Below are 12732 nucleotides of genomic sequence, written 5' to 3' on the forward strand. Positions count from 1 at the left end.
ATGGAGTGCAGCAGAATATAAAAGCGTGTTCCAGTTTAACACGGCGCTGTTAGACTGCTGATTTCCTTGTTATATCTGCTGACAGTCACCCTGGATTACACAGTCTCTACGGCATCCCTTAGCATTAGGAAAGGGCTCGATTCAAACAAGCTGGAAACACCTTAATGCGTTTTCAAGGAGAAATCGTTCGGCACCGTCAAACTTCCCAAGGAAAGGACAATCAAGGACTTTGCTTCGAAAACACAGGTAAAAAGTCGTGTTGCCAGTTTGCCCCGTTTGCTTTCTTTGCTCGGCCACTGTCTCTCAGCGGAGACTCGCGGCCGGGTGTTAGCAGCTTCTGTTGCCGGCAAATTGTCCTTCATACACCGGCCAGGGGAGAGCACCACAACTCCCACAATATGCACATTTTCCAATAGGATTCATCCTGGACTGTGTTTTATCTCTTTTTATCATCCTGGAATGGCCAGGGATGGCTCCCCTCCCCCTCCTCCTCCTCCTCCTCCCCACCACCAACACCCCCCCCCCCCACCCCCCGGCCTCCTTTAGCGAATTGCAGAACCACCAACTTCCAAGAATTCTTAATCCTCTTCTGCTTCACATGTCACACACTTGGCGTTTACATCTGGAGGGTTGTGTTGGAGAAGTTACAAAGAAGCCAGGGCAGAGGACCGAAGGAGAAAGGGCCAAAATGATCTGATCCTCCTTTTTAATCTTACTGCACACGGACGGTGAAAGGAGCCATTTCTTGCCGCGAAAGATCGATGGGCTTCAAGAATCATCGGTACGGGAGGTATCTGAAAATGACGGATTGATACGGCAGCAGGGATATAATTTACCTAGAAATGTCTGAGAGTTTTTATTTCGAAACCTCGGTTTATGGGGTTCCATCAGACTCCAGTTAGTATAAATAATTTGGGGATAATGTTACCCCCCCCCCCACACCACCACCATGTTAATCTGATAAAACTAGATCACTCCCACTTGTGGAACTTGGTCGGACCTTAGTTCCCACCGGGTTCTGCAGAGAGTGAGCGATCCGATCCGAGGGTTGAAAGTGACCCGCATTATTTTTGGCAGTACATACAGTGGAGGCAGCCACCCGGGGCTGTGAGATAGCGGATCCTCGGTACGAATGCTGCAGCCGGTCTCAGAGACCCGGGTTCAGGACAGGGTCCCCCTCCTGAGCAGCGGGCAGTAACTGCTGCTGGCGACTCTGGGGTGTGTGCGCTCATTAGGCGAGGGGAGAGGACTGGTTTCTGCCGTTGTCTCTATATTGGGGCTCACTCGCCAAGCACACTTATGCCGGATGGGCACTCGGCCCAAGTACTAGAGGGCACCCAAATACAGCAAAATCAGCACCTTCAGCAAGGAGGGGGTGGGGGGGAACGCTAATAAAAGTCCTTTTTGAATTCCTGTTAAGTATGTTTAAGTTGAGTGCAATTTCGTACTAAATTTAAGAACATTCACTTTATAGAATAGATTTTTGCAAGGATTTTGCCGCGATCTGCAGATTGCTGTCAGTCAGGAGTTTAATGTACAGCGGTAAAGTTACATTTAATCTTTGCCATTTGTTTCATTTTGGTAACTGAAGTATATTAACCAGTTCTGACAGGTGGAACTCGTCCCATTGTTTAATACACAGTAAAACAACTAACACATTACATTGAAGGTTTATGGGGTTCCAACAGTATCCAGTTAGTATAGATAATTTGAGGATGATGTTACCCCGCCCCCCGGTGAATTTTTAGTTTCGGGCATTTGGCTTCAAATCCAGCCCTGACTGGACGAAAACCCGCTCTGTTCGCCGCCGCCCGGATTTCATCTCAACTCAATCCTAGTAGATGTGGACCTACAACACAAGACTGAAGACAGTTCAGTGTTAAGGGGCTATCTCGCATGATGACTAGTGTAGGAACTAGACGTAGTCAAGCTGGTGCATTAGGGGGCATTTTTCTGAGTCAAATTGATGGGCCAGTTCCCAGGGAGCTTTACCCTGGGCCTGATCTAGGAGTGCCTGATGCTAACAATGTTATCAGAAATGGGCATTATGCCATTCTCCACCACCAATATGTCCTACTTTGAACATAATAGTTCACATATTTTTGTTAAAAAAACCTCCTAAGGTGTGAATTTAAGGGTTGTTATGTCTCGGTTAAAATGTTATTAGTCCTCTCACAGTACCACCCCTCCCCTCCTCCATTCCCTTTATCCCAGACCAGCTGAGAAATGCCTAGGTGAGGAGTCTATCAGAGATACTTGGTCACCCAGGCTGTAGGACCTCCACACCTGTGACTCCCTGACATTTATTTCCCGCTGAATCTCGACTCGCTGTTAGTGACGGCGCGACTGAGATCGGGAACTCCCATACTCAGAAATGGCGGCCTCCACCCCTTTTGCATTGTATTGCCTCCCGTGGCCTCTCCAACGCCCTGAAGCAGCGGTGCCCATTCTGTCTGTAAACTGGGCTCGGTTGATTCGGGGGGCAGGGGGTGCCACCCTGGTTGGCATTGATGGCTTAATAAAAGGTGCCATCCTTTGGTAAACGCTGGATGAGACACCGCCTAAAGCCTATTTGACAAGTGGACGGATTAATGCCCTGAAGAGCCGAATATCTGTTTGAATTCGGAGCAGGGAGGAAGGTTAAATGCAGGTGTCCCACCAACTAACTACCGGACCCTTTCCCCGGCTCAGGTACATTCAGGGAACGAGTCTCTTGACTGAAACCAACTTTTGTTTCCATTAACCAGCGCGGCTCTGGCCTCACTCCTCAGAGAACTTTATTCAAAATTTTGCCGATTTTGTCGTTTGAGCCTAAGATAGAGAGCAGCGTGTTTTTGATGTGTCCAATCCTCCTCCCCCTTCTGTAGAAACTGTCTCTACATATATATAAAAGCGTTTTTCCCCTCTTCAAGCAGACACCCCTACACTGGACAAAGTTTTGCTGATGAGAAGGTAAATTAACTGTCGAGAAAATGTAATTGATTGAAAAAAAAATCTGGTTCAGAGAGCGGCTCTCACACCCCTCAAAGGACTGGCTTTCCTGCTGGGGCTCCGAGCAAGCCTCCCCCCCCGCCCCGACCCCGCCACCACTACCTCCTCTCCACCCCCAACCAGCACCCACCCCCGAATCCCAGTCACTGGAGACGGTGAGAAGCGGCAGGCGAGCGGCCGGTGAGTCTCCGCTTGGATCGCGGCTGTTTCTTAACGGGAGGGCCGGAGGGTACGGGGACTTTGAGCAGCGGCTAAGGGGGTGTAGGGTGGGGGTCTGGGAGGGGGGGGAGGGGGGGGGCATTCAGGGCTTTTTTGGAACGGCGGTTGGCGGGACCCAGACCCGTGGGGATCCGGTTGAAGCTGGAGCACCCAGTCGGTACCGGGATCTGAGCGGGGTGGGCGCTAGGGGCTGGGAGGGACCGAAGGTGGGAGGGGAGGGGAGGGGGCTGAGGCTCTCCCGAACTCCGGACCCCCCTCCCCCGGGCTGTTGGATGGGCGGCCGTCCCATGGGTCGATTCCCCCCCACCCCGATTCTGGAACGGCTTTAGGGCCGCTAACAGCCCCGGTAGAGGCGAGCTTTGAGGGGGGAGGGTTTCTGAGAGGGAAACTATTGGGGGTGGGGGGGGGGGGGTGTGGGGTGGTGGGGTGGGAAGAACCTGGGCTTTAAAAGGAGAGAAATTCAGAGCAGACAGTAACCAGGGTCCCCACCCCGCCCCCCTCCTTACTCCCCCACCCCCAGAGGGCTTCCGGCGGCAGAAACCCGGGACTTCACTCGGACTCTGTCCTCAGAACTAAACTGTTCCAGACCCGAGATTAAACTGATCAAAGAATCCCCGAATATTTCAATAAAACCGAGGTTTCAATTCGGGGAATACATTTTCACCTCTAATAAGTTCAATGTGGATATCGCAAGGGGCAGAAAAGAAATGCGCCCTTTTCTGACCCGCTGCAGTTTCAAACAGATTTGAAAGCTCCTGGATGCTGTTGTTCTTGACACTTTCTGCTGTGCTATAGAATGGGTGCAATTATATTTCTGCGTCTTGCCGTGTGGTTCAGTTTCTCGCGAGCAACCTCAGTTTCTGATGGGAAAGTGTTTGTAAAACTCCAGGCATCAGGTTTGCCTCTTACGTCAAGATCTTAATTCTCCTTCAGACACCCCCCCCCCCCACCGCCCCCACCATTTCATTCCACAATCCGTTTATTTAGATTTAATTTAATTCGAATTGTGCTTTCTCTCTCCCTCTCTCTCTTTACGAACATTTTCCTTTCTATCACCGGGTACATTTTTTTGTAGTTAGAATTCCTCTTTCGTGTTTGAAATCTCAAATTATGTAAAACTTGAAGGGAGGATTTAAGCAGCTACGACCTGTGTCCAGGGTTAAACCTGTACTGCGTTCACAGAGCGCGGTTCAAAAGCATGTCTTTTATGTCTGTACATTTCGGGTTTGTTAAAAATACGTTTCGCTGCAGGGGATTTTCTAAAAAGAACAATCCTCCTGTCCCGACGGATGAACTGCTGCCCCGAAGGGTTTATCCCAGTCCCGGGAAAGTGTCTGATGTGGTGGGCGCAAACGCAGTGTCTAATTCGGGCTCGATTTTTACCTCGGTCCCTTCTGAGGACAACCTTGGGGATTTGCGAAACTGTTTAAACGTGACTGTGAAAGAGCCCGGGTTGTACAGGGCCACAAAGTTCTTTGTAACCGTTCATTTAGTCTCTTACGGGCTCTGTTTACACACCGATTCTTTTTTAACCTTGTCCCGTGACAGAGCTCCGGCACCCCCAACTCCCCCCCCCCCCCCCCCTCCTGGGCTGGGGAGCGTCTGGTCAGTTCGACCCCAGTTGTCCCGAACGCTGTCTGGCCCTCTCTAGCCCCGTGAGCTTCTGAGTGTGTGTGTGTGAGAGAGAGAGAAGCCGCCGTTCCTTTCAATGTCTGGTTTACACCTCTTCACCCCCCCCCCCCCACCCTTTTCAATCACCTCATACCCCTGGGGTGTTGGGGCGGCCCTCTGGACACCTGCCCGGGTTGAGTGGTCTGGATGGATGTGGCCAGATTGCCTGTTTCAGCAATCCAGGTTTTGTTATTTTAATAATCGGGTGTAAAAACTAAAGTTTTTTTGTTAGTGGTGAACCCTTAAAAATTGAGCGGGATTTATTTACCCTCTGGGTTTCTGGGTTAAAAACAGTCCATTCACATCTGACAGGAATCTCCAAAGCTCTCTTGTTACATGGAGTCGACATTCAGTTTTAAAAAGACAGGCGGCCAACAGGAAGAAACGCATTGTACCAATGGTGCCGAGCTGCTTTTGACCTGGTTTTTTAATGTTAAAAATTACCATCCAGCCCCATATCTCCAATAATCCTGGCCCACCCATACGTGTGAGCGTCTCATCATTTTGGCTTCGATTCCCCAGCCTGTTCTGAGACCAATAAATAAACATTCAAACACCTCAGCTGGGTCAACACATTTGAACCATTTTCTTCACCGCTTTAAAGCCAGCTCTGATCTTTCCTGCAACTTTGCCAAATCCGAAAGTGCTTCACGCTTTTGTTTTTTATGTTAGGGGCTTTTTCTAAGAATTCCCGTCCTCGCGCACTATTGCTTTTTATTAAGCGGCACGCAATGTTTTTTTAAAAAATATCCGATAACGTAGGAATTGTTTCAAGTCTAAGTCTCGCTTGACTGGCGGTATGTTAAAACTCAAAGCAGCTTTATCTTTGCAGCGGCCCTGAGATTTGAAGGAGTTTTTTTTGAGGCCATTTCTTTCAAGTTTGAAGCCTGACTGAGGCCCTCTGCTGGCCTTTGGTTTTATTGCCCGTCTTCGGACTTATTTATTCTCAGCAGTTTTCAGTGCAGATTTCAGTAACGAAACGATCTCGAGTGTGCAACACAGCCGCGTGTGGAAAAGATGAGCTCACCTTCAAACTGTCTGATCACAAATGTGATAGTGCCACAGTCTTCCGGCATCACCCATACCCATTCGTTTTTAATAGGCAAAGAGATCCTCACAACTAATGCCCTGGTGTCACTCCTCTATACAGAGTAACACCCCCCCGCCCCCTCTTTCATTATAATTCTCATTCCTCAGGGAAGCGATGAGACACTCGGGCGCATCGTTGGACAATTACTGTTGCCGCGGGGGTGGGGAAGGGATGATCTTCGTGGAGTCTTTCCAATGGCGGGAAGATAGATGAGTCAACACATCCCAAGTAGGGGAACTGCCTTCCCGAACCAGTGCTGCCGCCTGGACAGGAGAATCAGGGGAACTTCACAGCGCACATAGAGGCCATTCGACCCGTCGCGCCACTGCTAGCCCTCTGAAAGACCAGTTGGGCCACCTCCCCGCATTTTTGTCGGTGACCTTGTAAATTCCTCATTCTCAAGTTCCTGCCCAGCTCCATTTTAAAACAATTCCGACCTCCTTTTATCAGGTGAAACATTTCTCATTCGGACAGCCCCCTCTCCCAAAACAATTCTCCATATCCCCTCTAAGCCTTTTTGGCAATGGTTTTAAATCCACGACTTTTATTTCTTATGAATTGCAATTCTTCTGGTAAGGAAACAGGCTGATGGAGTCACTCAGTGACTTTCCCTCTGCCTTCTCATGTTTTCTCTGCCGCAGAACCTCCTTTTGTGGCTCTGCTCATTCAGAGAGCCCACAAAGCTGCCTTTACTGAGGAAAGTGGGAGATCCACGCACCAGCGTTGCTAGCGCCAAGAGTGAATAGGTTTCGATCGCCCTCGGAAGATTTGGGAGGAATGTTTCCCCCCTAGTCGGGCTGTTTTTCCCCCATGTTTTTGGTACCTTTCCCAGAAAATTACCTGCTGGGGTGGGAAGTGTATGTTTTGTGTTATACGGGGGCGTCACAACTGTATGCGAAAGGCTGCATGGAGCAGCAGCTCTGTTTGTATAAACTGTCAGATAACTAGCGTTGCCAACTGCGATTAAATGTATTCCTGGAGGTTTCATCACATGACTTGCCTCCACACTCCAGCCATTAGTTGGCCAACACATCCATCCTTCTGACGTACTGCCTCCCTACGCCAATTGGAAGCAAAAAACACTCAATACCCAATTGGATTATGCTTGACTCTCTGCCAAACAACCTCCCCTCCCCCCATTTTAAATATTATTATATCTGGTAAAGAGAAATGTTCAAAGAACATTAAAAAAAAACAATCTTTTTCAATGTTCCGATGATTTTTCTCCAGGGCTTGCGCAGGGCAGTTTCTTAGAGATTGATCTTCAATTCACGGGGACTCCAGGCCAATCCTGGAGGGTTGGCAACCCACTACAGACAACCTCATTGAGACACCTAAGGTGAAGGTAGAGTGCAGGGATTTGAAAAGAGTAGGAGAGGTGAGAAGATCAACCAGGAAACTGTGATCAGGCGGTGCCATATTTACGAAAGGTAGGATTTGAAATGTTGGCCAGTTCTGTTGAAGGGCCATGAGGACTCGAAACGTCAACTCTTTTCTTCTCCGCCGATACTGCCAGACCTGCTGAGTTTGTCCAGGTAATTCTGTTTTTGTTTAGGATTTGAAATGAATTGTAGGACATTGCAAACTTGAAGGCCCTTAGCGGGTGAAGTGTTGATACCATGGGTGTGTTTACTACCTACACTGAATAAGAGACAGCAATTCTGGTGAATTCACTGTAGGATATATAAATGTGAAGAAACAGATGCAGATAAAATAGAGACAAAGCTTTACAACAAAAGCAATGCAAAACCTACAGGAAATAAAAATATGGTGACTGTGTCAAAGATGCACTGCTGTAATGCTCCAAACCCCATTCCACCATCCCACAGCACAGTGGCAGGCATCCATCTGCATTTTGATACCATCAGATGCTTTTATCTTTACAGGACGAGGAGGTACAGAAGCACAGCTTTGAGTGGAGTTTGTTACAATATGACTGACAGGAGTTGCTCCAACAATCCAAGTCAGCTGAATTTAGTTCTTCAAAATGAACAATATTCACAGTTGTACCTAAAGACGACTCTTTGTGTCTCTTGCCCTCCACATGGAGGGATTACTGAGAGTTGAGGTCATCTGGGTTTACTCTCTTGCTTGTTCACCGAGGCCAGTGAGGAGAAACATGGGGGCATCGTCCCTATTCCTTCCCATTCCTCCCCCCCCCCCGCCCCCCAATCAACAGGGAAACGATATCTGAACGTAAATGTGTGCAGAAAGAAACAAATCTCCGCGTCATAGCCAGCACAAGATGGCCGCCCTTATCAGTCCGCGCATGTGCGGAATCTGATGACGTAGGTGCGTGTGAGCTGTGCGGTGGGGTGGTGGTCGAAGTGAAGCTTCGTTCGCGATGCTAATCTTGGTTTACGCCACAAACATCTTGATTTATATCAATCTTGATTCACACCACAGATGTTAGATAACCAGGGGGAAAGGCTAACGCCAACCAAGCCTTCGGAACTCAATAAATTGCGCTCCAATTTCCCGCGACCAGCACAGGGCACATCTGGAACAGAAACAGAAAATGCTGGAAAAGCTCAGCAGGTCTGGCAGCGCCTGCGGAGAGAGAAACAGTGAATGTTTCCAGTCCATATGACCCTTCTTCAGAAGGATCCTGTTTCTCTCTCCACAGATGCTGCCAGACCTGCTGAGCTTTTCCGGCATTTGCTGTTTTTGTTTCAGATTTCCAGCATCGGCAGCATTTTGCTTTTACCACTGGGCAGGCCTGGCCGGTCTGAAATTTCAAGCAATTCCGCGCTTCCTGAGCCCCGCGGTCAGCCATCCCTGCAGTTCCCAGGGATCGGGGTGGTGAGGGAGGGGACCCTCCTGATCCACCCGGTGACAGCCACAATTCTGTTTGCAACCCTGTGAAAAATGAAGCACAGTAAAAAGCATTAGCTCGATACTGCCAGGGCTGTAATACTTGCAATTCCGGAGCCAGTGATGACCATGCATGCGCCCTGATGCACATCGCCCCCGATAAAGATGGTGGCTGTGCATGTACGGCATTGGCAGCAAACGCAGGCAAAATAAATATATTCAAAAGTGGAGTGGGGTGGGGTGGGGGGAGAGAAACCGCACGAACAGTCATTGTGATTGGTGCTTTCTTTTCCAACTGAGATGATTCCGACATGGCAGCAATGGGCTATTTGTCGCTGACACAACGTTTGGCAGTCTCCCTGAACCTGTCTGTTCTCCTGCTTCTTCCATGTTTAAAGATCTTCTTCTCAAAGTTGGTCATTTCAACAAAACTTTTAACAATCTCTCTCTTTTAGACCTGCTCACTTCCATTTATGCACCTTGAAATACTCTCTATGAAAGGAGCTGTATAAATGTAAGTTTATGATGTGGTGGGTTGACGGATTTGGAAACTACTGTTTACTCTGCTATGCACAGCAGTGTGCCATCTACATGATGCAATGCAGAAACTCACCAAGGCTCCTCCAACAGCATCTTCCAAACCCGTGACCTTTATCACCTAGAAGGACAAGGGCAGCAGATGCATGGAAACACCATCACCTGCAAGTTCCCCCCCCAAGCCACACACTATCCTGACTTGGAAATATATCACTGTTCCTTCACTGTCACTAGGTCAAAATGCTGGAACTCCCTTCTTAACAGCACCGTGGGTGTACCTACACCAAATGGACTGCAGCGGTTCAAGAAGGGGGCTCACCACCACCTTCTCAATGGCAATGAGGGATGGGCAAAAAATGCAGGCCTTGTGGTGACGCCTAATCCCATGAACAAATTTAAAAAAGCAAACTTCCTGTGGACATCACCCCATCACCCTCTTCACTCCAATAATTTAGAATGTCTCCAGTGGATGTTAAAGGTGCTATAGAAATACAAATTATTTTAAGATTCTCCTTTCAAACCTGTATCTTTGAGTAAGGTTTGGTCATGCCTCCTGATATCCCCTTTAGCTCGGTATCCTCGGTTTGACCAGGAACTTGGTACTTTTTGTTCCACATGGAAGGCACTTCATGAGCACAAGTTGTTGGTGGTACTGCTGCTGCCTTCAAGGGAGCCTTTCAACTCCCTTTCTGATATTGTTGGCCATCGCGGTCATGAGCAGCACCTCATGCCAATGCTGCCTTGGACCTTGGGTTGTAAGATAAGGGATTGCAGGACCCAAATAAGGAAACTCAAAGTTGTGTAAGGCAGATCATTCCATGTTGTGCACAGAGAGAGGAAAAAAAAGCCTCCTGGTTTTTCTGAAACTGGGCTTGAAATCAAGGGTTGAGCTGCTGTTGTGTAGCTGCACTTCCAAACTATCCAAGACTTTGGCTGCTGCACAACTCCAAACTCGTTCGATGTTATGAGTCACGTCCCCAGTGGGTGACTCATGATGTAGCTCCGTGGTTGCCCGATCCATTCCGGACTGACCTGACCTCTTGGCGCCAAAAAAAAAAACACTGGCGCAATCAGATGATCCATCTCACTGAGATGACAAGTTTGTCCAGCTCATCTGTGGGAGCTGATATAACCGACCTGGGTGTGTAGGAAGGAGGACATTGCTGCACTGAACTCCTGGACGGCAAATGGGGACGCCTGCTGAGGAGACAGCGCCTCAAGTTCGGATGATCCTCCTTTAACATGTTGCGATGCAGTGTGGGATGAAACAAATGCAGTTTATTGAAACGGCACCAGGTCACACGCTGTGCTGGAATCAAACTTGACAGCATTCACATTGGAGCTTGTCCCAGCAGGCTCCCCAATGCACGGGAATGAGCCAAGTAGCTTGGATGAAAACAATACTTGTATTTAAACTTCAATGCAGAAACAAAAATGAAGCTATACACGATTTGTAAGGAGAAATTTTGCTTTAATTTGATTTTTGAACAGATAGAAATTTCAGTCTTTATGGTAAAATATGCAGACTAGGAAATGAAATTATAATAACCAGGGAACAACAATAATAATATGAACTGTAGCAAATGAATCAGATCAGGATCTCTCAGACTGGTTCTGATTACACAGTCTCATATTGTTGAACCGCTGTAACCCAGGCCTGTGCTTTGAGCTGATGTTCAGTGTTAGTCTGATACCTGTTTGCAAAACATTTATTTAACCAGCGTTCTGGGGTCAGGCAGCAAGTCTAACTCTCAGGCGGTAAGGAAGTAATTTTCAGTTTGAGCAGCGCAGTGCCTCAGGCACGAGACAGGAGCCGCTCACATTAATCCGGCTGAAAATAGCAAGTAACTCTGGAGCGAGAAGTGCTGCACCCGCTTCGAAATCTGTAACATGAGTACAGGTCCAATGGAGACATTGGAGATGCAATCTGTACCGTGGCTCCATGGAGTTAGCTACACCGCAATCATCCCAAATATAGGAACTTATCTGAGTGGATACACTGGTGTCTGGAAATGCTGCTTTTGCTACAACCCTAATATAAGTAGAAAGTTTGACTGCTTTTAACTCAATCAATGCAAGTCCAGGACATGAATAATTATTGGCCGATAATCATCATGAATTTTGGCTTAAGATTCGAGCAAGATACTGCGGATGCTGGAAATCTGAAATAAAAACAGAAAATGCTGGAAAAACTCCACAGGTCTGGCAGCATCTGTGGAGAGAGAAACAGTTAACGTTTGGAGAGAAGAAGGAGGCCCTGAAGAAAAGTCATATTGGGCTCGAAACGTTAACTCTGTTTCTCTCTCCACAGATGCTGCCAGAGCTGCTGAGTTTTTCCAGCATTTCCTGTTTTTATTATGGATTTGGCTTAGACAGTCTGTTTTGAAGTAGGCACATTTCTAAACCAGATACTGAAAGTTTGCTTATTTAAAATAATCAAAGTCCATTTCCTTTAAGATATGGAAGCTTTATTTTTGTGCTTTAGGTTGTATTTTTGATGAATTTCAAAGCAAACATCTGGCTATTAAGTCATGACCTTGCCCATCTTCATTTGGGCCTTGGCATAAAATGGAAGCTCCATACTGCCTCATTCTCAGTACTGAACAGTCTAAGAGCCTTCCTAATTATCGCTCAAGACACATCATTGGATCCACACTGCAGAGCAAATCACAGTACACACAAGCAAAATTTTTCACATTTCCTCTATCAACTTTTTATTTTACTTTTTTTCTCCTTTGTATCTTCCCAACCAATTCTCCAAAACTCAAAGGTGCCTCAAGAATATCCACATTTCTCAAGTTTGCTGGAGTTCGCCCAAATCAATTTGCAGCAAATGTCCATATAAGATCCTCTAAATGGAGTGGGATAATTTGATTGTCAACCTCTGATGTGCTGTGAACCTCCAGCGAAGGTAATTTTTACCTGTGGATGGGGAGTGTCCTCTTACTCAGCCCATGGTCAATGAGAAGAGAGGCACTTGGAATATGGAGGCGATGTTTGGACATGTGTGTCTTGGGACTCCCTCAGCAACAGGCAGATAGTAGAGTAATATGACAGGGGTAGAAAGCTGCCAAAAGTTTGGGACCTTTGGGAATGAAGTTAAGCTCCGTCTTCAGATGCTCTCTGCCTCCAGTCATTGCAGAAAAATTAATTAAAGTGGGCTGTGATGACTAACAACCCCTTCATTCCTAGCATCAGGATTTGTGTAGCATCTGATTTTGTGATCCCTGCATCATGACTATGGCCCTGTAGCCAGTCACAGGAATGGATCACCCATTCTTCGCCTAGCTCTTTCATCCTTGTTCTTCACTCTGTCCCTCACCTCCTGTCAGTCCCTGCCCTGTTTCCTGATCAAGTGACCACTTTCTTTATTTTCAGGAGAAGCCACTAGGAAGACGCACCCTGGCATT

At 47.6% G+C, this 12732-nt stretch overlaps 1 protein-coding gene across 7 annotated transcripts in view; it reads left to right on the plus strand.

Annotated features, from left to right (window-relative positions):
* Positions 1-12732, plus strand: part of nbl1 (NBL1, DAN family BMP antagonist) — a 38358-nt gene continuing 25626 nt past the window's right edge. Inside the window, exons 1-2 of one of the 7 annotated variants that reach the window (XM_041206754.1) lie at positions 3094-3171; positions 7202-7401. Coding sequence is in view for 2 of the 7 variants with exons in the window: in XM_041206748.1 (XP_041062682.1) it covers positions 762-781 (20 nt within the window). In the remaining 5 variants the exon portion in view is untranslated. Of the gene's footprint in view, positions 247-554; positions 782-2928; positions 2953-3093; positions 3172-7146; positions 7402-12732 lie in introns of those variants that run through there. The other 6 variants (XM_041206753.1, XM_041206748.1, XM_041206749.1 and 3 more) reach the window with 6 other exon arrangements.

This window comes from Carcharodon carcharias, chromosome 15 (genome assembly GCF_017639515.1).
Source record: "Carcharodon carcharias isolate sCarCar2 chromosome 15, sCarCar2.pri, whole genome shotgun sequence".
Taxonomy (NCBI): Eukaryota; Metazoa; Chordata; class Chondrichthyes; order Lamniformes; family Lamnidae; genus Carcharodon; species Carcharodon carcharias.